The 23792-nt window shown below is 43.9% G+C and overlaps 7 protein-coding genes and 1 long non-coding RNA gene across 11 annotated transcripts; 6 read left to right on the top strand and 2 right to left on the bottom strand.

The window, feature by feature from the left end:
• Positions 1-306: 306 nt before the first annotated feature.
• On the top strand, positions 307-3416 carry Rpn1 (Regulatory particle non-ATPase 1). The gene is made up of 2 exons (NM_140901.3): positions 307-2369; positions 2439-3416. The coding sequence occupies exons 1-2, from the start codon at positions 447-449 to the stop codon at positions 3273-3275; spliced, it is 2760 nt and encodes a 919-aa protein (NP_649158.1). The 5' UTR covers positions 307-446; the 3' UTR covers positions 3276-3416.
• An 81-nt stretch (positions 3417-3497) lies between these two features.
• Su(z)12 lies at positions 3498-8718 on the bottom strand. 2 transcript variants are annotated; one of them, NM_143802.3, is made up of 7 exons: positions 8055-8718; positions 7941-7987; positions 7223-7712; positions 6308-7160; positions 5410-6242; positions 4615-4776; positions 3498-4546 (listed from the first exon to the last, which is right to left on the bottom strand). In NM_143802.3, the coding sequence occupies exons 1-6, from the start codon at positions 8242-8244 to the stop codon at positions 4622-4624; spliced, it is 2568 nt and encodes an 855-aa protein (NP_652059.1). In that variant the 5' UTR covers positions 8245-8718; the 3' UTR covers positions 3498-4546; positions 4615-4621. The 2 variants fall into 2 exon arrangements, with proteins under 2 accessions (NP_652059.1, NP_730465.1); NM_168826.2 differs by lacking the exon at positions 4615-4776.
• A 208-nt stretch (positions 8719-8926) lies between these two features.
• Pfdn6 (Prefoldin 6) lies at positions 8927-9944 on the top strand. 2 transcript variants are annotated; one of them, NM_001275150.1, is made up of 3 exons: positions 8927-9150; positions 9238-9463; positions 9548-9944. In NM_001275150.1, the coding sequence occupies exons 1-3, from the start codon at positions 9078-9080 to the stop codon at positions 9624-9626; spliced, it is 378 nt and encodes a 125-aa protein (NP_001262079.1). In that variant the 5' UTR covers positions 8927-9077; the 3' UTR covers positions 9627-9944. The 2 variants fall into 2 exon arrangements, with proteins under 2 accessions (NP_001262079.1, NP_649159.1); NM_140902.2 differs by having other exon boundaries at positions 9548-9747.
• A 254-nt stretch (positions 9945-10198) lies between these two features.
• On the top strand, positions 10199-12431 carry Grasp65. Its single transcript, NM_140903.2, has 2 exons — positions 10199-10362; positions 10799-12431. Exons 1-2 carry the CDS (start codon positions 10317-10319, stop codon positions 12133-12135), a joined length of 1383 nt encoding a protein of 460 aa, NP_649160.1. The 5' UTR covers positions 10199-10316; the 3' UTR covers positions 12136-12431.
• Positions 12432-12449: 18 nt separating this feature from the next.
• CG8004 (uncharacterized protein) lies at positions 12450-13764 on the bottom strand. The gene is made up of 2 exons (NM_140904.2): positions 13610-13764; positions 12450-13536 (listed from the first exon to the last, which is right to left on the bottom strand). Exons 1-2 carry the CDS (start codon positions 13691-13693, stop codon positions 12811-12813), a joined length of 810 nt encoding a protein of 269 aa, NP_649161.1. The 5' UTR covers positions 13694-13764; the 3' UTR covers positions 12450-12810.
• Positions 13765-13998: 234 nt separating this feature from the next.
• On the top strand, positions 13999-18186 carry RhoGDI. Of its 2 annotated transcripts, none has more exons than NM_140905.3 (5): positions 13999-14164; positions 16071-16270; positions 16344-16453; positions 16519-16633; positions 17238-18186. In NM_140905.3, exons 2-5 carry the CDS (start codon positions 16087-16089, stop codon positions 17432-17434), a joined length of 606 nt encoding a protein of 201 aa, NP_649162.1. In that variant the 5' UTR covers positions 13999-14164; positions 16071-16086; the 3' UTR covers positions 17435-18186. The 2 variants fall into 2 exon arrangements, with proteins under 2 accessions (NP_649162.1, NP_001262080.1); NM_001275151.1 differs by having other exon boundaries at positions 13999-14066.
• CG46462 (uncharacterized protein) lies at positions 16947-17587 on the top strand. Its single transcript, NM_001382166.1, has 2 exons — positions 16947-17168; positions 17238-17587. The coding sequence occupies exon 1, from the start codon at positions 16994-16996 to the stop codon at positions 17096-17098; it is 105 nt and encodes a 34-aa protein (NP_001369063.1). The 5' UTR covers positions 16947-16993; the 3' UTR covers positions 17099-17168; positions 17238-17587.
• A 789-nt stretch (positions 18187-18975) lies between the features above and the next one.
• On the top strand, positions 18976-19457 carry lncRNA:CR45678 (long non-coding RNA:CR45678). The gene has a single exon (NR_125010.1). It is a non-coding gene; the product is annotated as a long non-coding RNA:CR45678 (long non-coding RNA).
• The last annotated feature ends 4335 nt before the right edge of the window (positions 19458-23792 follow it).

A 23792-nucleotide genomic window follows, 5' to 3' on the forward strand; every position in this document is an offset into this window, starting at 1 on the left:
AATATAAACGATCTCCGTTGATATCAAGGAATTACAGCTAATACAACTGCAAAGGCCGGAAGTTAAATGGATATTTAAAATATCTGCATATCACAACATTTTTAAATATATACACATACACAAATATAGTTAGCTTTTTCTTTCACTTTCTAAACCTTTCAATTTTGATTGGCAAGGCCCCTAAAAATCGATAAGGTGAAAGTCACTGCCATCACTATTTGAACGTTACCAGCTCGTGGTAACGGTAGCTGATTATTCTGGTATTTTAAACAGATTAGCGCGGCATAGCCTGGCGTTCGCCGCGCGGTCACACTGCAAAAAGCGCTGTGTAATTCTGCTGTTTCAACAACGAAAAAGAAGGAACAAAGCCGCATAAACCGCATTACAATCGAAGAAAACGTAGTGCCAATTAAATCCCTTAAGTCCGACAAGCTAGGAAAGAAATCATGACGGGCGAGACCAAGCTGGAGAAGAAGCCGCTGAAGCCGGCGGCATCCGAAGGCGATGCCAAGGATCCGAAGGCCAAGAAGGATGAAAAGAAGGACGGCAAGGACAAGGAGCAGCAGCCGGAGCTCTCCGACGAGGACCAGCAGCTGCAGGAGGAGCTGGAGCTGCTGGTGCAGCACTTGCAGGAGCCGGATGCCAAGCTCTACCAGCCGACGCTGGAGAGTATGGCCAAATTGATCAGAGCCTCCACGACGTCGATGACCTCGGTGCCCAAGCCTTTGAAGTTCATGCGCCCGCACTACGAAACCATGAAGACGGTGTACAAGCACATGCCCAATGAGCAGGCTCGCCAGTTGTGCGCCGACATCATCTCAGTGCTCTCGATGACCATGGGCAGCGGCAAGGATTGCCTGGCCTACCGATTCCTCTGCGATCGCAAGCAGCGCATCGGGGACTGGGGCCATGAGTATGTGCGTCATTTGTCTGGCGAAATTTCGGCCCACTATCACGATACAACGGGAGACTTTCGTGTACAGCTCATCGAACTGGTCAAGCAGATCATCCCGTACAATATGGAGCACAATGCCGAGGCTGATGCCTGCGATCTGCTGATCGAAATCGATCACTTGCACCTGCTGAGCGACTTTGTGGACGAGTCGGCCTATCCCCGCGTCTGTCTCTATCTGCAGTCCTGCTATCCGTATGTTCCCGACCCGGACAACACCATTATCCTGGAAACCGCGCTCCAGCTGTCGCGCAAGTTCAACCAGTACACACAGGCCATGCGACTGGCGTTGATGCTCAACGATATGGACAAGATCGGTGAGATCTTCAAGGAGCCCAAGGAGCCGGCCATGCAGAAGCAGCTGGCCTTTATGCTGGCCCGCCAACAGATTTGCCTGGAGCTGGATGAATTGGTGCCGGACTACGATGATCTCATGGAGATCATGTCGAATGCTAATCTGAACAAGCATTTCCTCAATCTGGCTCGCGAACTGGACATCATGGAGCCCAAAACGCCTGAGGACATTTACAAGTCGCATTTGGACAACTCGCGCTCCCGCTTTGCATCCATCCAGGTAGACTCTGCCAAGCAAAATCTGGCCGCTAGCTTTGTAAATGGTTTTGTTAACGCCGGTTTCGGTGTGGACAAGTTGCTGTCGGAAGACGGAAACAAATGGTTGTACAAGAACAAGGAGCACGGCATGCTCTCGGCCACCGCATCGCTGGGTTTGATACTTCTGTGGGATGTGGATGGTGGTCTGACCATGATCGATAAGTACTTGTACTCCACCGATGACAACATCAAGTCCGGCGCTTTGCTGGCTTGCGGAATCGTCAACTGCGGCATCCGTAACGAAGTCGATCCGGCTCATGCTCTGCTCTCCGATTATATCGACAACCAGAACTCCTGCATGCGCGTTGGCGCCATCCTCGGTCTGGGCATCGCCTACGCTGGCTCCAATCGCTCCATTGTGATCGACACCCTGAAGACGGTCTTCTCGTTTGGCAGCAACAACAAGAGTTCGGCCAGCGTGGAGATATTGGGTATTACGGCTCTGTCGCTGGGTCTCATCAGTGTTGGTTCGTGCAATTCGGAGATCACCGAGATCTTGCTGCAGACGATTATGGGTCTGACCAAGGCCGATCTGAAGGACACCTACACGAGGTTCCTGTTTTTGGGTCTGGGTCTGCTTTACTTGGGCCGCCAAAAGTCCACCGAAGCCGTGATGATGACCTTGGAGGTTTTGGAAGAGCCGTACCGCAGCATGGCCACTACCATGGTGGACATTTGCGCATACGCTGGTACTGGCAACGTCCTCAAGATCCAACAGCTGCTCCACATCTGCTCCGATCACTACGAGACGTCCAGTGCCGATGACGAGAAGGAAAAGAGCAAGAAGGACAAGGGCAAGGATAAGGTAATGCCGCAGTTCGCCATTCGTTTTTTAGTTCCTTCAGCTAATTTCTTCAATTCGTTAACTTTGTAGGAAAAGGAGAAGGAGAAAGAGAAGGAAAAGGAACGCGAGAAGGACTTGTCGGCCACCCAATCGATCGCCGTGCTGGGAATTGCCCTGATCGCCATGGGCGAGGACATTGGTGCCGAAATGGCATACCGCTCGTTTGGAAACCTGCTGCGCTATTGCGAGCCAGCCATTCGTCGGGCCGTACCACTGGCATTGGGCCTGATATCCGCCTCCAATCCCAAGCTGAACATCATCGACACGCTGAGCAAGTTCTCGCACGATAGCGACGCCGAGGTGGCCCACAATGCGATCTTCGCCATGGGCTTGGTGGGCGCCGGCACGAATAACGCTCGGCTGGCCTCCATGCTACGCCAGTTGGCGCAGTACCATTCTAAGGATCCCAGCAATCTGTTCATGGTGCGCATCGCCCAGAGCTTGACGCACTTGGGCAAGGGCACGCTCTCGCTGAGTCCCTACCACAGCGATAGGCAGCTGATGAACCCCATGGCCGTCGCTGGACTGATGGCTACGCTGGTTTCCCTGCTGGACGTGAAGAACCTGATACTGAACCGATCGCACTATCTGCTCTACACACTGGTGCCTGCCATGCAGGCTCGCATGCTGATCACCTTCGATGAGGAGCTCAATCAGCTGCAGGTGCCCGTGCGCGTCGGCATTGCCATCGATGTGGTCGGCCAGGCAGGCAAGCCGAAGACCATCACCGGCTTCCAAACGCACACCACGCCCGTCCTGCTGGCCATTGGCGAGCGCGCCGAGCTGGCCACCGATGAGTATCTGGCCCTCACTCCGGTCATGGAGGGCTTCGTTATACTGAAAAAGAACCCAAATTTTGTGAAATAGAAGTGCATTCAAACATTTAACGTTTAAGGTCATGCGAGAAACTGAAGTTCAGCCACTAACTCCCAATAATTATTTGTTCCCCCCACTGGCAGTTGATTCAAATGATTCAATTAATACGAAATATATCTACATATAAAGAATAAACGCTGTGCTCTTTTTATTACCCATAACTACAAACCGCTTTTAAAACTGGCAATTGCAGGCGACACAAACGCATTGTGTGAAAATATATATATGCAAACTTTATTCAGTGGCTTTTAGCAATATTAATTTTGCGTGTGCTCGAAGTGGATTTTTATTTATGCATGTATACGTATATATAAATGTATGTAGTCGTAGGCTCTAGTGATAGTGTTCTTGCTGGATTTTTTTTTTGGAGCTGTTTGTTTCGCTTGTACGAACTTTACTTTAAAAATAGACTTACTTATTGCTGCTGTAAATATATATATATATATATTTGTATACACTCTGCACTAATTACATATGATAAAATTGTCTCATTGTTTCGCCACAAAAGGTTGGTTTACACAATCCAAACCGGATGTGAAGTGTAAGCATGGGAATTCAAATCGATTTTGAATTTTGATTTTCCATTAGCCCTGTAGATTTGTTAAGTTTAAGTAACTGCCAAATTAGAATTAAAGTATATTTGATTTTAGATACAATTGTGGCGTAGCAACTGGTAGCAACGAACCAAATGAACGATTTTGAGGTCAATTTCAAATTCGACACAAGTCTTAACAAATGTCCAACATGATCAATCAGTTAAAATATAACACAACATAATAGAATAGAATATATAGCAATAAACTTAGGGTTTGCAAAATGGCCTGGTCTGGCATTGCGTCTACGAATTAAACAAACTAAGCCCTGCGATGCATGTGGTCAACGGGAGGCGATTATTGAGGAGGAGGAGGAGGAGGAGGACGATGAGGATGAGGATGAGTTGGAGCAGCAGCAGCAGCAGCGGCGGCGCCTGCGTCAGCGCCTCTCATACTTGGCCGGCACCGATAGCCTGGTGCGGACGCCACCAGCTCCTCCTCCCGTCGATCCGCTCGCCTTGGTCCTCTCCGATGTGGAGCGACGCCGGGCAATCGCTCGTTTGCTGTTGCTGCTGCTGCTACTGGCGTTGTTACTGGTTGCTGGCAGTGAATGGTTATTGCTTTTGTTGCGGTTGGCTCCGCTTCCACTTCCGCCTCCGTGTCCATTTCCGATCCCGGTCCCGGGACTTCCGTCGCTGTAACGCTGCCGCTTGTTAAGCACTGTATTATCTAGCAAAGGTCCAAAACATATACCATTAGAATTAGAGCGGGTCAAATGCAAGTTGAATCCAAGTTACTACTGATTTAGTTGCCCACACAGTTGTTGGCAACTGGGCTCGCAACTCCATTCATAACTCCCACGGCACCAAATCCGCCACACTCATCATCAATAATACCAACATCGACAGCATTATCGCTGTGGGTCAGCACTTCTGGCGCATCCGCCGCCTGCTCCACATCTGCCACAGACCGTGCGTTCACATTGAGAGGAAGAATTCAGTTAATGTCCAAAGGAAAAGCGAAAGTTTTGAAAGAAAAAGGTCCAAACGATACAATTTTGATTGAATTTTGGGATTTGCTTCTGATCGGTGGCTTTCATTGTGAACTCATGACGATGGTGGGATGCATTGGATGTTTTGTACATATGAAGATGCATGTAGCGATTCCTTGTCTTGGATATGTTATCAGTTTGGTCTGCATAAAGCTACTTTATGTGGCACAATTGATGATGATATGTTCAATGGGGGAAATAGGGGCTTACACAAATTGCAAACGATAAAAGATTATAAAAGATAATAAGACTTATCTCAAATATCTCAAATAATAACTTCATTTACATCGATTTTAAATGAAATGAGCAATTCGGATTGCCAAATGAGAAAGTAATTCTTTGATTTTGTATATATAAGGCTCACACTATCGAGTTGCAATTATGTTTAAGTCTCAGAGACGATTCATTTTTCATTAGGCATCAAGTTTAGTCAGATTACTGTTTGTAATCCCAAGCCATTGTAAAAACAAAAAGGCAAAGTTAAAATGACTACGATGGGGATGAGACGGGTATGCTTCCTGCCTGCTGATGCGGCACTCACCTTTGGAGCTCAGCTTGCGCTTCGATGCTGGTGTGGCCGCCAGTCGCGATCCGCTGACATTGCGTTTCTGGCCATACTCCGAGCGTCGCTCCCTTGTGTTAGCCAGGGTGCTAAGCGGCTGGTCGGCGCTCTTCTTGGCCACGTTCTTGCTGTTGCTGCTGCTGCTGTTGCTGCCGTTGGTGCCATTTTCAGTGCCCTTGCTCTGGACGCCCGGGGAGGACGCTGCGCTGCCTCGTTTCAAATGAGCCGGCATTCGTTTGGGTGGCTGCATTGAGCTGGACCCCGAACCACTTCCAGAGGTGGATGCGGATGAGGTAGATGCTTGGTCTGCGGGCGGTGCTGGCTTTTGGGGTGACTTGAGTGTCTTGGGGTCTTCCTGCTTCTTGTGCATGCCCACATCCAACCAATACTTCAGTTGCTCCTCGCGCTGCCGCTGCATCAGCTCCTGGCCGGCGGCGTACTTGCTGAGCAGACCCTGAAGCTTCTGTACGGTCTTGTAGACCGTCTCGGCCGCAATCAGTCCGTAGTCGAAGAGCGAACACATATGCAGGATGAAGTTGCGATAGAGATTCTTGCGCACAATCTCAGTGCCTTTGGCGTCGAGGAACATTTCGCAGGCGATCGGCAGCTGGCAATCGCCCACAAAGCCGTGACGCATCACGTGCAGGTTCCACAGCTTCATCAACTCCTTTTCACCCTCGTTCACGTCGGAAAACTCGTCGATCATCTGGATGGTCTTCTGGCGCAGCCACAGCGGATCGCTCTCGCCCTCGGAGTCGATGTCCAGCTCTTTGGGATGCACGGGTAGGCAAGTCTCCGTGTGATGGTAGAGTCTGCAAGGATTTTCATACAGTTTTGAAAATAAGTTTAAGGTGTTCTACTTTAAATGGCGCCTTACCTGTTGTGACCGGTAATGTACGACCGCTGGTTGCTAATCTCGTCCTCGTCCAGCTCCAGGAATTCGTCCAGGCAGGTCTTCTGCCGCCTGGGCCGGCACACCATCAGACTGGTGACCGAGGTGCGTCGCACGGGGCCGCAGGTGCGGGCAAACGAGGAGCCAGATGGACCGGCCAAGTCGTAGGGCGATCCGGCATACGAGCCGTCGTACGCATCATTGATGGTAACATCTATGCGAGCTCCACTTCCAGCCGGCTGGTAGGTGAAGTTGAAGCGGGCGTGGCAAAGCTTTAGATGCTTCAGCAGGGCGTAGAGACGCAGGCAGTCCAGGCCGCACCACGGGCAGTTCAGCTCCTGGGTGTACTCCGTCTGCTGACGGGTATTATTGCTGTACATGAAGTTGTACACGATCTGAATGTGCTCCGGTGTGGTCTTGCACACCGTGCTGTTGCCTCCGCCACTACCATTCTTTAATCCGCTGCAGTTGTTGTTATTATTGTAGTTATTGTTGTTGTAGTTCATCTCGGCCACCGCATCCAGATGCTGGACATAACGCTGCAGCTCCGGAGCGGAAATCATCTCGGGCAGCTGCTCATTGGATAGCGTCAGATGGAACTTGAGCATGGGACTCTGCTGGTAGACGTCGTAGGTCAACGAGAGTGGAATGTAGCTATCCGGCATCGTTTCCCATGTGCATTTCTTTGGTGAGAAGGACTTGATGCTGGTGGAATTAAGAGGCTGCAGCATGGCCTCGTACTCGCCTTCGGTTATGAATCCGCTGGACTTCTCGTACAATATCAGTTCCGATCCGAACATTTTCTCATTTGGACGCGACCGCTTGTTCGGTGGAGTTTCTGCAGATGACGGATAAGTTTTATAATTTGTAGACCAACTGGACGCATTGCAAAGAACTCACCTGCATTCTCATCATTGCACGTACTTGGCGACAGCACCTTGATGCGAAATAGCAGCTTGTACAGTGTGTGCTGCTCACCCATTGGGCGCATCGTCTGGAGAGGAATGCTGATGGTGGCATGTTCTCCCACACGATCCTTTGGGTTGTACACGATCTGCGAGCACTTGCTGAGCAGCTCCTGAAAGTCCAGCGTGCTGTCCTTTCGCTTGCTGCGTGTGATCTTGTACAGCGTTGTCTCCACACTCACAGACTCGCCCGCTTCGCAGAGCAGCTGCTCCTGCAGCAAATCCTCGCCAGACTCGTTGTCCAACCTCGCCGGCAACTTCTCGTGCAGCGAATCGTAGATGACGTGCAGGTAGTTCTGGCTCACCGCCTCCGACTTTTGTGTTATGCTCTCCAGCATGGAGTTTACCTGGAAGCTGATCCGCTTCTTGTTGTTCCGCGACATCCGTTCCTTCATGTAGCTGAGCGTGCGGTTGAGGAAGATGGGCTGTATTTGAGAAGGGGTATGTATAGTTATGAGTGGTGCAGAACTTGTGGAGCTAAATATCCCAGACATTCTAAAGGGATTTAAGATAACTCCATAACTGGAGCAGCAAAGTTGAAGCTGAGTATTAATTGCGATTGCGTTGTAACCTGAATTCGAGGAATCTCTTATTTGAAACTTAGTCTGCAATGATGTATGGGACCCAAATACTTGGAAGGGATATCAACTTACGTTTGTCTCGTGTCGATTGCGCAGGTAGCGATAGATCTGCGTGGGCTCTGAAATGTTAGTATTCGGCAAATTACTCGATGACCCGATGGTAAAACAATCCCATGTTCTACTTACTCTCAAAGGCCTGCAAAAAGAGTTCCTGCTCCTGCTGGTGGCCATTGAGTTTGACCTGACCCTCGGCCGTCGGCGGTACAGTAGAGCCAGCATTGCTCGCGTCCGGTGCTCCATGGGTGAGGCCAATAATGCCATTTGCGGCAGAACCATCCGGATTACTGTCTTTTTCGCGTTTTTTCGCTGGGGCCATTGTTTTTGTGTTGTTGGCAAGGGGAACGGGGGCGGGGGGCGAAGGGCGAGGGCGGTACTGACGGCGGTACGCTTTCCACGGATCACAATTACAACCGCACGCAATCGCTTTTAGTTGGCAAACATTTTCGCCACATCAGAGTCCATTTATAATCGGTTTTTGTTACTTTTCCACCGTGCAATGCGTGTTTTCTGCCGTCCTCCTTTTCGGCGCGAAATCTTTTGCTTTTGTCTCAGCGTTATTATGGGCGCACTAGCAACGCTACGACTGCATGACGAATGTTTTTGTTTTACTGTTCACCAGTTGCACACTGACTAAATAATTTGTTCATATGCCCATTGTACTTGTTTAAGTTGATGAGTTCAAGCACTTTATTCGCTTACAAACATTGCAAATGAAAGCATTATTTTTTTGCGGTCATGCCAAGCATGTAAAACGCCAGTCCTAATACATTGCGCGTTTGCCAACACTGTTTTGATAGTCCTTCAAACAATTTGATTTCATATGCATTTACTTCTCCGTTTAATACAAAACATTTTTTAAAGGTTATACTTTCTATATTTTTCCCATTTTAATTAGTAAATTGAATGAAAGACAGTAATTAGTGCACCTTTCAGACAGCTGTTTTGGTCAGTGCTGTAAAGCACGCCAGTTACAGCCATGTGGCAACGACACAATTTGCTGGTATATTTAGTGAAAACCATATTTGGGCACACTGCACGGTTTATTCACATGCAAAAGACGAAATTTAGTTAAAATTATTAGCAACCGGTGAAGCAACTGTTTCATTAAACACCCTATTCCGAACAAACACCTGCTGTATCTAAACCAAAATGGACAAGAAGAGCGCAGCGTTGTACAAAAAGATGCAGGCCGAGATTGAGTCGTACCAGAACCTGCAAAAATGTGAGTAAATGCCAGCCATCTGGTGGATAAGTACCATGATTTTGTCTTATGTGCATGGAATGTATGTACTTTTAACTTCATGCACAGCCTGCTTGAAGATGGTGAAGCAGCGAGCAGTGCTCGAAAGCCAGCTGAACGAGAACAAGTGCGTCCTGGACGAGCTGAATCTTCTGGGCCCCGACAACAAGGTCTACAAGCTCTTCGGGCCCGTTCTGGTCAAACAGGAGCTGGAGGAGTCGCGCCAGAATGTCGGAAAGCGCATCGAGTACATCTCCAAGGAGCTGAAGAGCTCCACCGACGCACTGGAGAACATGTGGGTTGCCATCGCCTAGTTGTCTATAGTCTCTTACTTACATATTACCCTTTTCCTCTTTCAATTTCGTTTCATTTAATCCAGGGAGAAGGACATGCTGAAGCATCGGGAATCCGTGGCCAAGTACCAACAGCAGTGTCAGGTGGCGGCGGCCATGCAGTAAATAAAGCATTTACCCCCGCATACATCTAATTTATAACTTATTTTCGGACAGCTTGGTGGCTTTCGAAACTCAACTGGCACGACCGCTTTACCTTAAAATGAATAAAACCCATTAAACCCTTAAAATTGCATGATAATGTGGATTCATTAGATGCATTAAAAGTTCATTAACTATATTATTTCATAAAGAAAATAGTTCCCATCTCCCGGATAAAGAAAGCTTAAAAATAATTGCCTAATTTTTATATAGAAACATTGGGTTTTGTTTTGAAGATTTACTGCATTTTAAATGGCTAGTTATTCAAATTTTTTGTGGCGCATTTATTAAATGAAACATTTTACCAGTTATTCTTTATTTAGCAAGAAGTTATATGTTAAAAATAAATATAAATTAATGTAGATTTTCTTTATTTTTATTTTAAATGTGTAATACATTTTGGTATTTGGTATTTTTATCTTTGTTGATGGAACTCCCCTACTAAAACGTTGGGATCAGCTGTAGCCTTTAGAACACCCACTGGACATTTTGTGGCATACCAGCGTCGGCGACCTGCTGCCACACTAAAAACTGCGAAAGTTGCCACGAAGAACAGAACCTATTTGTTGGCAGAATATAAATCGGGGTTTCCAAAGCGTCGCTTAAGTCAGATCCCTGTTCCGGATTCGAGCTTGACCTGAACGCAATCAAACGATGGGCTCGAGCCACAGCATCCATGTTCCCGGCGGCGGCACCGAAGGTAAGTGTGGGCAAACAACTTGTTCGCCACGGACCACGTAAACGCAAACCTGCCGCTGATCCAATCAGAAAAAAGAGCGCTACAGTCTTGCCTGAATAAAGGTGACCCTAGTCTAGCCTGCCCATCTTTTAAAAATCCCCAAAGCCTAAAATCAAACCAAATTAATAAACATATCGCTTAATAAAGTCCTGACATCATAGTCATACCTAATGTAAATACCCTACTTTATATGTTACCCACGATCTACATTCTTATCATATAATATATAGTTTATATGGTGGGTATTTCCTTCCTCTAATCACGACTGTACTGTTTTATCTAGATAAAACAAACTTGCCTGTAGTAGCTCACATCCTAAAAGCTTATTCTTCGGTCTTAGTTAGAAATTGAAATATATAGAAGTATGCCCACGAAATTTACAATCCATATTCCGCAGGCTACCACGTACTCAAGGTACAGGACAACTCGCCTGGCCAAAAGGCCGGACTGGAGGCCTTCTTCGACTTCATCGTCGCAATAGCCGGCACACGCCTCGATCAGGACAATGATATGCTGAAAGAGCTGCTCCGCCAGAACGTTGACAAGCCCGTGCGGCTCACCGTGTACTCCAGCAAGACGCAGACGGTCCGCGAACTGACCCTTACACCGAGCAACAACTGGGGCGGCCAAGGACTGCTGGGCGTCAGCATACGTTTCTGCTCCTTCGAGGGCGCCAACGAGAGCGTCTGGCACATACTCGAAGTGCATCCCAATTCGCCAGCTGAACTCGCAGGACTGCGAGCCTACAGCGACTACGTGATTGGGGCAGATGCCATAAGGCACGAGAACGACGACCTGTTCACGCTGATCGAAACGCACGAGCAGCAGCCGCTGAAGATGTACGTTTACAACCTGGACGATGACGCCTGCCGCGAGGTGACCATCAAGCCGAATACCGCCTGGGGCGGCGAGGGAGCTCTGGGCTGCGGCATTGGCTTCGGCTATTTGCATCGCATTCCCGTGCAGGCAGAGCCAGTGACCAGCAGTTCCGCTGCTGTTCCTGCTGCTGCCGCCGCGGAGTCCACTGCTCCGCTGTTAACTGCCGGAGGAGCTGCTCCGGCGGGTGCACAAGTAGCACAAGTAGTCTCACCAACGTTGCCTTACATACCGCCGCTGGCCAACACCTTTGGATCCACAAACGCCGAGGTCAGACCACCGACTATTGAGCCACCGGCACAGAGCTTGTTCAAGACCTACTTCAATCCGGATGAGGCTACCGATGCCCTAACCGCTGCGCTCGAATCGCAGGCCACTATTGCCGAGCCCGTTTCCGTTCCCGCTCCGCCGGCGGTGGCTGACGTGTCCGTAGCGCAACCTCAGGTTCAGGTGCCCGCACCAGCGCAACCATTGCCGCCACCAGCCAACATCTTTATACCCGGCGTTTTCGATCCCAGTACGCAGCAAAACGCTAACGCTCTAGGTGGCATACCCGCTGCCCAGCTACCATTTCCACAGGCCACGGCAGCGCCAGCGGCTGTGCCCATGTTCTCTGCACCACAGCAGGCCTACATGTCGGCCCCGGCTGCGCTCTCCTATCCAGCCGGTGCACAGACAGTGCCGTCGTATCCGCAGGTGCAACCCTCCATGGGCGGACTGTTTCCCACGCAGCCAACGCCGTTGCCGCCGCAGATGGCCCATGTGTTTGCACCACCAGTACCACCGCAAGCTGGCGCTGCTCCGGCGGCAGGCAACGACGAACTATCCGGACCGGCAGTGAATCAGGCTGGAAACTAAGACTTCTACTGGGCCAACTGCTAATGGACCAACTGCTAAACCTGGACAAATTGTTAAGCTTTTATTTTCGAGAATCATCTGATTGTTTTGTATGATTGCGTTAGCAAATATCACAAGTGGCGCGATTGGTTCGGCCATCTGCATGCAAAGATGTGTACATTGCATTCATAATAATAATCTAAATTAATTATAACAATAAATCAATAAAACTATATGTGTATTTAAGGTCTTTACATAAACGAGAGTTCAATTTCTTCAAAAGTATGAAAAGGAAAAGGCAGCAATGTTCAAAAATCAAGACTATTTTTTTTTTTGGTTTGCTAAGAAAACAATTTATTTGATGTATTATAGCAAATACTTACACAATTTTATTAGCAGAAAAGTTATTTGCTGCAAAATAAATGAAGTAAAGATCGTTAGAAGTATTTTAGAATTCCATTTAAACAAACTTGCAGATTGAGTCACTTGTGCAAATGATATTCACATGGATTTTTGGACATTAATGGCAGCAAAATCACTAGAACAACTTTTTTTTTTAAATGCTAGTAGCAAAATAATTGTGACTTACGGCGACGATTTGTTTTAAGGGCATTTAGAATTGCATATATAAGCGGTTAAAAAGAAAGGACAAGAGCAACTTAATTGATAAGCATTTAAGGCAACGACTACGTATAACTAATTTGGTAGGCACCTCGTCTGAAAGTACTTCTCATCGACGAAGCGACAGAACTCGACCAAGTGCTGGAACTTCTGCACCGTTTGGGCCAGCGCCATGTTCGGCAGCGTGGTGGTCAGAATGCTGAAGAGGTGGCCGAAGGCGATGGCGTCCAGTTCGCAGGGCTGATCGCCGTAGAAGAATGGCGTTTCCGGCGACTCTTTCAGCTTGTATTCGAGCGTCTCACAGCACTTGGCCACCTTGTCAATGACGCTATCGATGTCCAGGTCGTCCCACTGATAGACCTTCAACAGACGCAGCGCGTTCCGCCGCTTTCCATAGTTCTGCATGTGATTGAGGGGCCAGGGAAAAACGACTCCGTTCCTGGGCGCTGTGACCTCTTTGTAGACGCGTTCGTTCTTGAAGCTAATGTACAGCTCAGCCATGGTGAAGATGTTCTCCACCAGCGACACATAGGTGCGCATGTCGGCCTTCTCGTCCTCGTCCTGCCAGCTGCCAATGGCCAGTTCCTTCTGCTCCACAAAGTTCACGATCGGCTCGAATTCGGCAAAGATGAATGCTCCTGCGCGGATGAAGGGCAACTTGGTCATCCTGCCGCCCGGCGACATGTGCTCCGCGTTGGCACAGGACCGAATCAAAAAGGGGAGGTTGCACATCTTCAGGTAAGCCTTCACAGCAAGGCAACTGGCGTTTTCCGGCAGTAGGATCTGTTCCGCTTCATACGGCTGTTTTTTTTAATGCACATTAATGAAAGGTTAATGTTAGTGAAGATTCTGGACCTATAAACCAGGACCTTACCTGGTAGAGGGTGGCGTCTTCGGGCCAGGGCTCGGCGGACAATTTGTCGGCCGTTATTAGCTGGCTCAGGTACTGGGATGTCATTGTAAATTAACGGAGTAAATTGTGTTTTTCAACTTGCACACCGAAATCGCCGATGAAGTAACAAGCAGCTGTTTGTCGGCGTTGCCAGACTGTTGCAGACAATGACCAAACAGCGATTCTTATTAGAAATTGCATTTCAGCAAGATTCGTTAAACTAATTAATAATTTCTTTTTAAACCCATACTTACAAAGTATAAAATAGATTTAGGGGAAGCTGTTTCAAAACTAAAAACTTTTTCGAAAAGCAAGTATTTTTGGACAGCAGTGTGAACGGATGACTTCTTCAAGTCCATCTCGCGTTTTGGTATTCTGTCCACCAAAGCATACGTTCACACTTGTAATTCTTATTTTATATTATTTGCTTTGTTTAAAAGTTAGTTATCAAAAGTTGTTAAAAATATAACATACAGTTACTTTTCAGTGATTAATTTTCAGAGATCGTACTATTTGATTAATTTCGCATATTAAAAGGTGAGTGCGCGTCGTTGCCAACTTGCAACTGTGTGTGTGTGTGAGTGCGGTGCCTTCCAATGCATTTTACATAAAAAAAATATTTATAATATTATTATATTAATTTAATACAAGCTGGCATTGATAGCAAATGTATGTAGTTGGGTGACTGCAGGCCAAGAACCACTCCCAAAAATTCTACTTGAAAATCAGTGACGATTCATGTGCCGGCCTCAGTGTGAGTGTGTGTGTGTGTGAGCTGGTGTGTGTGATTCATTCGTCTGGGGTTTTAACATTCTTCGTGCACATTTCTTTATCAAAAAAAGAGAAGAAAAAAAAGTGGCATGGTTCGTACTTTTCCCTGAATTATCCCCACACTTTGTCTTTGGCGGGGGGTCCTCTCTCTCTCTCTCTCTCTCTCTCTCTCTGGCAAGCCCTCTCGCTTGCACTTCCTTCGACGCTGGCACATTTGTTTGGAATTCAAATTTTCAGTTCGGTCAGATTGTTCTTGAAATTACCTTTTCTCACCCATCCTTAATTGTTGCGATTGTATTTATTGGCCCAAACTTGCGTTGTTAGTCCGAAAATTTTTTGTTTATTATTTTTTGCCATTCCCACACAAGCACGGAGAGAAATTGTGAGTGCTTTTCATATGCCTAATTTGGAAATATTACGATGAGATCTAAAAACCGATACTAAGATTCAAACTATTGATTTTTAAGCACCAATAATATTTACATTTACAAGTAAAAAACAGATAGATAGATAGATAAATATTTATTAGCTTTGAGAATTTCAAAATATGTTTTGTATAAAATTGAGAAATACATCATTATTACTACTGTATGTACACATGGGCCTGCAAAATCGTTTTGTATAGACACAATTTTATTACCTCAACAACAACTCGATGTCAAGTAATAACAATTCAATTTCATGTATTTTTTTTGCCCGGGTACACTGCATATGTATGTACATATATATAAAGCCAAATCTGGAGAATCGAGAATTATTATTGGCCCAACAACATTCGTTGAAAATGGACAGAGAGCTGGCGACGTGTATTTAGATAGTGGAAAACAAAGCAAGATAACAATAAAGCCATTTTCCGGGGGGCGGTGGGTTTGGCTTTTTGTCGCCAGTTCCCAGTTCTGGTCAATATTATTCAATGCCGATATCCGCTCTCTCTCCCTCCGTCGAGTTCGCCTGCCTTATCTAACTGCCGCTCCGTATTTGGTTGAACCTTTTTTTTTACTTTGCGAGCGGACCAGCTGCAGGTCGAGCGCCCCTCTCTGCCCCGCCCCCTAGACAGAGAACACGTCAGTTCATCAATGCGTTAATAATTGAAATTTAATCAATATTATTGAACGGGCTTATGAAGTGGCTACATTTGTTCGCAACGGAGGCACTCGTGTTGCCAAAAAAGTAAATAAACCCGCTTTATGGCCAGCGAATGATAACGTAATCAGTAGCGAAGTATATGGAATATGTTTGCGATCGTTGTTATTTGAATTTCAATATTTAACATTGTAATTTGTAGAAACAAATGTACTAACTACTCAACTATATATTTAGATGGCAGGTTTTTTTTTCGAATTTCTTCCCTGCATTGTTAAGTTATGAGCTCAACTCTCCTTAGGGCGACAATTTTCAGAAGAAAAAACACTCTTCCTACATTTTTTGAATGAGGAATACTTTCATACACTCCGATACGATGTAGCAGATATGGTGGCGCACATGCCATTAAAATGGAGGCATATACATATGTGTATAAAACAACATCATTATCGTCAAAATGTTACTCACACTACTAAAAATATGCCTATGACCCACAAGCTTCACCCAGAGAAACCGACGCATACTAAGCAAAATCCGAAGCAATATTTAAATGTAATTGATTGATAAACAAACAATTGCCTTTGGACAGTTCTAGGTTAGCAATCATGGCCGAAACAGAGACGAAGCACCATCCCGAGCACCACGACGACGATGTCCACGATGCCAACTACCAGGCGCCGCCGGAGAAGACCATCGAGGAAATAATGGCCGCCGATCAGGAGGATGAGAGCTTGCGGCGCTACAAGGAGGCGCTCCTGGGTGCCGCCCAGACCGAGAAAATTATTGTTGGTAAGGGGCGGTTAACTTGGCCTCTGAAAGTGGAGGGTGCAGAATATACTAAAGCAATAACATTTTTACCCAGAACCCAATGATCCCCGAAAAGTTATTGTAAAGAAACTGGCCCTCGTTGTCGAAGGACGCGACGACATGGAATTGGATCTTACCGGTGACCTTAGTCAGCTGAAAAAGCAGGTAAATATCATTAACCATCATCATCCATTCGACTACTTTTGTTAATCAAAACCCTATTGCGACAGCTTTTTGTGATCAAAGAAGGTGTTCAGTACAAGGTGCGCATTGATTTTATTGTGCAGCGTGAAATAGTCCATGGCCTTAAGTATGTTCAAAAGACTTCTCGCTTGGGTGTTAATGGTGAGTATTTAAACATGACATTTGTATTTTTAATTGGCAGAATATAGAATAGATTTACACTCTCAATTCTATCAACATTATATGTCTTTACTTAGGGCAAAGCAATTATATTTCTTTTTTGTCCTACCCTAATTTTCTATTAATTGATTTATTTATTTACTGACCTAGTGCCCTAGTATTGTAAGAATAAAATTAAATTAAAACCGGGTCAAAAGATACTTGTTTTTAGTTATTTTCCATACGTTACACTATGCGAGCACTTCTAGGTCTTCAATTTTCCGTGCTGACGCGAAATCGTTAGTATTACACCTCAGTTTTTGATTGACTTTTGTGCGGGCTAGTCGAGTTTTGTTTCTAGCAATGGGTAAAAGCTGGTTCAATGGCACAACCATACTGGTGGGATTTTGCAGTGCTGCCTATATCCTTTTTTTCACAATTGCCATACTAACTTTAGTCATGTGTTGAGAATAACTTGTATTCCATTATCTCCAATGCCAAACCCTAATTTCGGAATGTATAATTTTTTAAGTTGTGGGTAAGCTGGTGCAGCCCATCCGCAAATGTGTATCCTTACTAAACTGACTGTTTTCGCATTACTCCATAGTTGACAAGATGAAGCATATGGTTGGCTCCTATCCGCCGAAGAAGGAGATTCAGTTCTATTTGACGCCCGCCGAGGAGGCACCTTCAGGCACATTCTCCCGCGGCACCTACTCGGTCAGTTCGGTCTTCACGGATGACGACAAGCACATACACCTGGAGTGGGACTGGACCTTTGAGATCAAAAAGGACTGGGCCTAATTGGCACACCGAACAGCACACAACAAACACACACGACACACAACTTACAACATACATCATACGCTTTTTGTTTTCCCTCAAACATGCCTTGTAAATGAGTTTAGTTTTGTTCCAAAAGTGTAAGCGAATTTTTCCAAAAGTGTAATTGATCGTCAAGTATTTTTGTTAACGGTATTAAATTTTAAATATTTTTGTAACTAAAGTGTAATGTAAAGCCATGATAAGTATTTTTGATACCCTATTTGCAATTGGAATGTGTGCAGATGAAGAGCATTTTTCGCCTAAGTCCTCCTCAATGAGAGTCAAGTCAAAACCAAGTCAAGTCACTAGGCCAGTCAGTCAGTCAGTCAGCCAACCAGTCAGTCAGACAGTCAGTCGTTTGGTTCTTAATGCCATTGCCTATGTTTAACATACATTTTCAAACAGATTAACAATTGAGTAATTAACTTTAAGAAAGTTGTTTGCATTTCGCTGTGTATTTCAAATTGAAGAATGGAATAGTTTATTGTAAGAACAAGTCGCCTCAAAACTAAAAAGAAACCGATTAAAATCGTGCAACACGAACTGTTAAATGCAACTAAAGCTGATGCTTTATTATGCATTTGAAGTTTGTGCAACATGGAGTTACTTAAATCCACATTATTCTAACTATATATCTCTGTGTATTTTTTGTGTACAACATACCATATATGCGAAAGCTGATTGAATGCAACCGAAGAGCAATAAAGAATAAAGGATACATATTTTAAAATAAATGCCTAAGTGAGCGAATTCTTTTTCCATGATATGGGTATCCCATAAATTATAGTGGCAGTGTGTGCACAGATTTCTCCGTAGCCAAAGATAAGTTGACTTCACACTTTATAATGCTTATCAGCTTACATTGCCAAGGGGCAAACGTCATAAATTGTGGCCAGCAGAGCGAGTATTACTCATCCGCCCTGTGAACGGTCACCAAATATTTTTCAAGGTGTACAAAAGAGAGAATTTGTGAAACACACTTCTCTGTTTACATTCGCAACCAGCAACAAGTGGCCAGCCTCTTGTTGCGCCAGACATTAGCAGCATGTTGCCCAACAATCGCCGCTTCAGAACAGAAAATAATAATAACCGCATTTTATATTCCAACGCACATTTGTCTTCAGAGTCGCGAAAACCTGCATGAATAAGCAAGTTACTTTTTCGGAAATTGCTATAGTTGCCAGCAGAAAAATGGTGTAATTTAAGAAAAACAAATCATTTGTGTTTTCGGTAAATGGCCTGGGGCATTCGTATGTTTTTTGGGGTCCTTTAAGGGTGCGATTTTCCAGGATGTGGAACAAAACAATCAGAAAAATAAGTACACACTGTTTTCATTACGTGAGAAGTAATTACAGGTAAGCAACTAACAAAAACTTACATGTATACATAAGAGAAGTCTTGCTTGTTTCGCCATTTTCATATATTTCCTCATAGCAAAAAATTATATATACTATATCTTTTAATTCACTCAAATGGTTTAGCAGATATATGTCTTTTGGTATGGCCGTTCAGCTCGACTACTCTTAACATTACCTTTGAAATACCAATATTTTTGCATCAAACAGGAACGTCTATCTCTGTCCGTCGAGGATGTTTTGATTGACAGACGGCCCGTCGAATTTCAGCCTTCAATCGCATTGTTCAATCCGACATTCCAACATTCCGCACTCCCCATTGTGTGGCAATGTGGCCTTTTGGCCCAATGCTGCCAATTGTCCCGCCGCTGCACCTTTATGGTCCATTGCATCCGGGCTGGGGCTCAATGAAATTTGCAGCAAAGCTGCTGAGCCAATGGAAAAAACAGGAGCCGTCCAGAATGCGGATAATAAAGTAGAAATGAAATGCAATCAAAGAGCAGGCCAGAAAGCGCAACAGGCAAAGTGCTCACACAGCACACGCAAGCGGAAATGCGAATGGTGGCCATTTTGTCCCCGTGTAGGTAGGCAGTGCTGCTAACGGTACCTTGTTGTTATTTTACACTGAGAGAAATGAATGCTCGCTTAAATCAAATTGTTGAATATTACTATATTCATTATTCATTATGTCTTATGTAATAATACTTATGATATTTAGAAAGAAACTTCATTTGGTTTATTCAAGTGTAAAACCTTTTATATTTTTTAACATTTTTTTAAATAAATAAATTTTGTATTTTTTTTCGAATTCATCCCCATCACTAGCACTAGGATTATTGGCATCTGTTCCACTGGAAAAGCCATGAAATGCAGCTGATGTCAAGCCGCACAGGCATCGCTGTAAAAATGCATATTTAATCTCTACAAATGGCTATATGTATGCACAGCTTTTATAGCCGCTAATGGGATTTATGTGTTTGCATTTATGCAATTTGCCCATTGGCATGATTTTAAAAAATATATATTTAACTGTTTTACATATTCTTATCCTGTTTCTCCTGGTTAACAAGATTTAATAATTTTCACACAGCAAACGGCAAAACGGACAACACAGCATTTGTCCACAAAATATGGCATATACATATGTATATAGTAGTCAAATGTGGCAAAATTAAACTTCCTTTGTTCGAAATTCAATTAATTTCATTTTAGATCTCATGTATGGGCATGCACCTTTATTGAATACCTTTTTGCTTCTATGGCAAGTTTTTGCTAAGCCCATTTAAGCATAATTAAATCCAACAAAGATTTGGCAACTTTTCGGTTTCTGCTGGCCTCTAATTTCATATGCGGGTCAGCACACGGAGCAACGTGCGAAACTTTCATCCTGTTCCCAGCCAAAAGGGGCCAACGTAGCGTATGATGAATTTTATTGCACACTCGCAGTGGGCTGTCTGTGGAAAATATATAGAAAGCACCAAGGGGGGCGGCTATTGTTTTTATTATTACGTTTTCTTCTTATGTCTATATAAACCTGTTAGTTATCAGTCCCAAATTAGTGGTTGAATAAGGTGTTCTGAAAATTGTGGTTTAATTAAGTGTTGTGTTTTTGTTAGCTTGAAACCGCACTAATTATATTTCATTTAAATTTTGTTTAAAAAACCTACTTCTTACTTTTATTACGTCACATGCTCCTCCCCCTCGCCAGGCAAGTGTAATAAAAAAGTTTCTATGGCTTTAATACTTTTCGTGGCTTTAAGTGAGCACACGCAAGTTGGCAAGTTGGTTTAAAGGGGAGTGTCGAACACGTCAGAAAACTCTGGAGTTAGTCATCAGATTTGTGCGTGGCCGACAGGACATAAAACCAAACTCAAACCCCCCACCACAATTGGCATATATTTTTTTCCAAAGCTCTGCGTTTTTCGCCACCGGACAGCGAAAATAATTTGCGTATATATTGAATTTGTTGTTTTTTTTTTAGTTGATGCTTTTTTTCTGATGGAGATTCGCTGCAAAGTTGGCCAGGAAATTGCATGATTTCTGAATATATTTATTCGAACGGGCTTGCGGTGGTTAGCTCATTTACATTTTGGCATTGATTTTTGATATTGGCCATCCAAGTTTGTTGCTCCAAATGTTAAATATAGCAATATATTATTTTTGAGCATGGCATTCAACAAATCCCTTAATAAATCTACCCTGCAATGGAGTGAAATGAATGAAAATTGGCGGCCTTTTCTTAAAGTACTGAATGCCCAAGTAGCTGGTGTTCATTATGGTTTATGGCGTTTACCCGGAATTTGTAATATAAGTTCAAGCAATTTAACCCTTATTTCAAACTGGCTGTTGGACTCCACCAATGTGTCGAATATATCAAGGGACACAGCATACTTTCAGGCGCTTTAAAGGACGATGCGATGTCAACAAGCTGCTGCCTCAATACATACATACAGAATCGCACTCACACTTCCAAGGCAGCCGGAGTTAATTGTGTGCCAAAGGACACAGATCCCGAGGCAACTGGGGTTTATTATTGCTGCGAATTCTGCTGTTGTTTCTCTTGAGTTTGCAGTTCTTTAATTAAGTGGCGCGCACTAATTACAGCATATTTTCTAATTAGGCTTTATGCCTCGGCCAACTGTCGACTTTTTTAGTCTATACATATTCAGCGAGCATGTGGAAAATTAAACAATCTCAACCTGCCAGTTGGTTAAAATTGATTTTACCGCTCGGAAGGCAAAAAAAAAAAAAAGAAAAAAAAACGTTAGTAGCTCTATTGCCTGTGACCCTCAACAAATGCCAATGACTGACATTTAATGGCCATTCATTAAACTATCATTTACTTCGTTTACTTCCATGGCAAGCGTCAATGCCAAAGAAAGTTGGGCACTGAAAATAAATAATGGAATGATTAGGTGGGGTTAGGTACATCAGCTAGAATGCAATTTAGATTTATTTTAGAGACCATGTCAATTTTAAATCAAGCACAAATCGATAAGTGTTGAAATAATATGGACCTTTACCATAAGCCACCAAGTTAATTTTATGTGAATACAAAGTCTTAAAGGCCTAATGTAAGTATAAATTTAAAGATAATAAAAGATAAGATAAGTACGCTTTCTTAAATGATATCTCTATTTAAAAGTACATTTTAAATTGTTAAATACTTTTAGTAAGTGAATAATTAACCTAAGAAGTCTGCTAATAGTGGCTGAAGCTATGCAGAAATAATGAACTTTTACTTTTTATAATCATTTTCAGTTCAAGTCCAAACCAATGAGAGCTGTCAATCCACAGAGATAGAAATATCCTCTTGACTCGCCCACCTGTCGCTTTTCCGTCTGAGGAGGGGAATCCTTGAGCCAGGACTAACTTTTGCCAGCGCCGTGCGAAGGTAAACATGTTTTGATTTCGATCTGCGAATGTATTATGCATGCCGCCAACCACGGAAAGTCATCGATTGCCATGAATGACCTTGGGGAATGGCCATTACCAGGGCCGTCTTTAATCTATCGGCAGACGAGACACCTTTATCGGTCCACACAATTTATGCAAAGTCCTTTTGAGCCTTCAATTAGTTAATTTGCCTTTCTTGATCCTTGGGTTCTCCAATCGGTGGCATTACTCGCTACAAATTGCCTTTTAATGGACGCTGATTGTTGAAGCTGCTTTAATTTTTGTTTATTCGCCTGTTGAAATATGATTATTATTTATGCAAATCCCAAATCCCCCAAAAAGCTCCATGAAAATGCTGCCTGCGATATTGTGAAGAGGTATTTTTTGCTTCTCACAAACCAAGGCGTGTGTCACACATATTCTGTGTGTTTTCTGCGTCAATAATTTAGTAGACTGCAAATTAATTTGCGGTGAAAAGCCACCAATTAATGTTAATGAATAAGAAATTCTATAATGCGAAACATTTGGGAATTGCAGTACATTTATTTGCGCCTAAAATAGCTCTGTTTTATAATTCATCGCTTGCAATGGGCATTTTTATTTCAAATGTGAAAAAGATAGGCTTGTTTAGCTAATCCATGCCAGTTGTGATATAAAATTGGATCGAATCCAATTAAGAATAAAGCACATCTAAGCTTAATAATATCAATAAGCAAACATTGAATGCCTTTCTGTTTGCATATAGATAGATCTGCTCCTATAATGGCTAACTTTGCGGACATATGTTGGCCAAGTTCTGTTAGAGTTCATTACGTATACGCCCCGTGTTGTCAGACGGAAATTGCACAAGTCAGCAAACACACTGCAAGCAAAGTACTTACTTTGTCCAGGTGTTTGTGTGCCAACAAAGCAGCTCAAACATTTTCCCACACTCGGAAAACAGGAAAACAGGACAATCCAAGGGGATTGGAAACGAGTGTTGACAATATCCTGCTTAGTTTGAAATTAACTGGCAACGAACAGAGTTGAGCAGCTAGTAAGTAATTTAATTTCAGGAAATTGAGGTCGAAGTGGTGTCAACTGCACCAGGTGCAAATCAAAGCTGTATCTGCTGAATAATTTAATATTGTTCTAAAATATAGAGAATATATTGAGTTTATAAAAATGTACATACATTTTTCATTTAATTAAGGGGCATATAGAAGACGTTGAATGATTAGAATCATAATCAGCTGAAGGAATATCTATTAGGTAACCGTCACAAGTAGCCTATAGATTAGACCTTTTCTTGATAGCAGCGGCACTATTGCAAATTGAATTGCAATAATCAAGAACATACTTGAAAAGATTAAAGTTAGCGATTTTATATATGTATGTATGTATTTAATGGCTTTCTGTCAGATTTTATAATGATTAATTCATTGACTAGTCCGTATTTGGAATGGATGTGGAACAGTCTTCTTGCTTACTGTAGGTAGCAACATTAATTACTAAGCTGAATTACAAAAATAATCTTTATGCCATTCTTAATTTAAATTTGCATTTAATACCTTGTTAAGCTTATATTACAATAGTAGTGAGAATTT

The sequence above is a fragment of the Drosophila melanogaster genome, chromosome 3L (genome assembly GCF_000001215.4).
Source record: "Drosophila melanogaster chromosome 3L".
Taxonomy (NCBI): domain Eukaryota; kingdom Metazoa; phylum Arthropoda; class Insecta; order Diptera; family Drosophilidae; genus Drosophila; species Drosophila melanogaster.

Excerpts from the sequence above, each read along its gene's own strand:
- CG46462 (NM_001382166.1), top strand. The coding sequence starts at position 16,994 with ATGGGTAAAAGCTGGTTCAATGGCACAACCATACTGGTGGGATTTTGC.
- Pfdn6 (NM_001275150.1), top strand. The coding sequence starts at position 9,078 with ATGGACAAGAAGAGCGCAGCGTTGTACAAAAAGATGCAGGCCGAGATT. Across the intron at positions 9,151-9,237 it reads GTACCAGAACCTGCAAAAAT|CCTGCTTGAAGATGGTGAAG; the intron begins GTGAGTAAATGC and ends CTTCATGCACAG. Across the intron at positions 9,464-9,547 it reads ACCGACGCACTGGAGAACAT|GGAGAAGGACATGCTGAAGC; the intron begins GTGGGTTGCCAT and ends CATTTAATCCAG.
- CG8004 (NM_140904.2), bottom strand. The coding sequence starts at position 13,693 with ATGACATCCCAGTACCTGAGCCAGCTAATAACGGCCGACAAATTGTCC. Across the intron at positions 13,537-13,609 it reads AAGACGCCACCCTCTACCAG|CCGTATGAAGCGGAACAGAT; the intron begins GTAAGGTCCTGG and ends TAAAAAAAACAG.
- Rpn1 (NM_140901.3), top strand. The coding sequence starts at position 447 with ATGACGGGCGAGACCAAGCTGGAGAAGAAGCCGCTGAAGCCGGCGGCA. Across the intron at positions 2,370-2,438 it reads AGGACAAGGGCAAGGATAAG|GAAAAGGAGAAGGAGAAAGA; the intron begins GTAATGCCGCAG and ends TTAACTTTGTAG.
- RhoGDI (NM_140905.3), top strand. The coding sequence starts at position 16,087 with ATGGCCGAAACAGAGACGAAGCACCATCCCGAGCACCACGACGACGAT. Across the intron at positions 16,271-16,343 it reads GACCGAGAAAATTATTGTTG|AACCCAATGATCCCCGAAAA; the intron begins GTAAGGGGCGGT and ends ATTTTTACCCAG. Across the intron at positions 16,454-16,518 it reads TTAGTCAGCTGAAAAAGCAG|CTTTTTGTGATCAAAGAAGG; the intron begins GTAAATATCATT and ends CTATTGCGACAG.
- Grasp65 (NM_140903.2), top strand. The coding sequence starts at position 10,317 with ATGGGCTCGAGCCACAGCATCCATGTTCCCGGCGGCGGCACCGAAG. Across the intron at positions 10,363-10,798 it reads TCCCGGCGGCGGCACCGAAG|GCTACCACGTACTCAAGGTA; the intron begins GTAAGTGTGGGC and ends CATATTCCGCAG.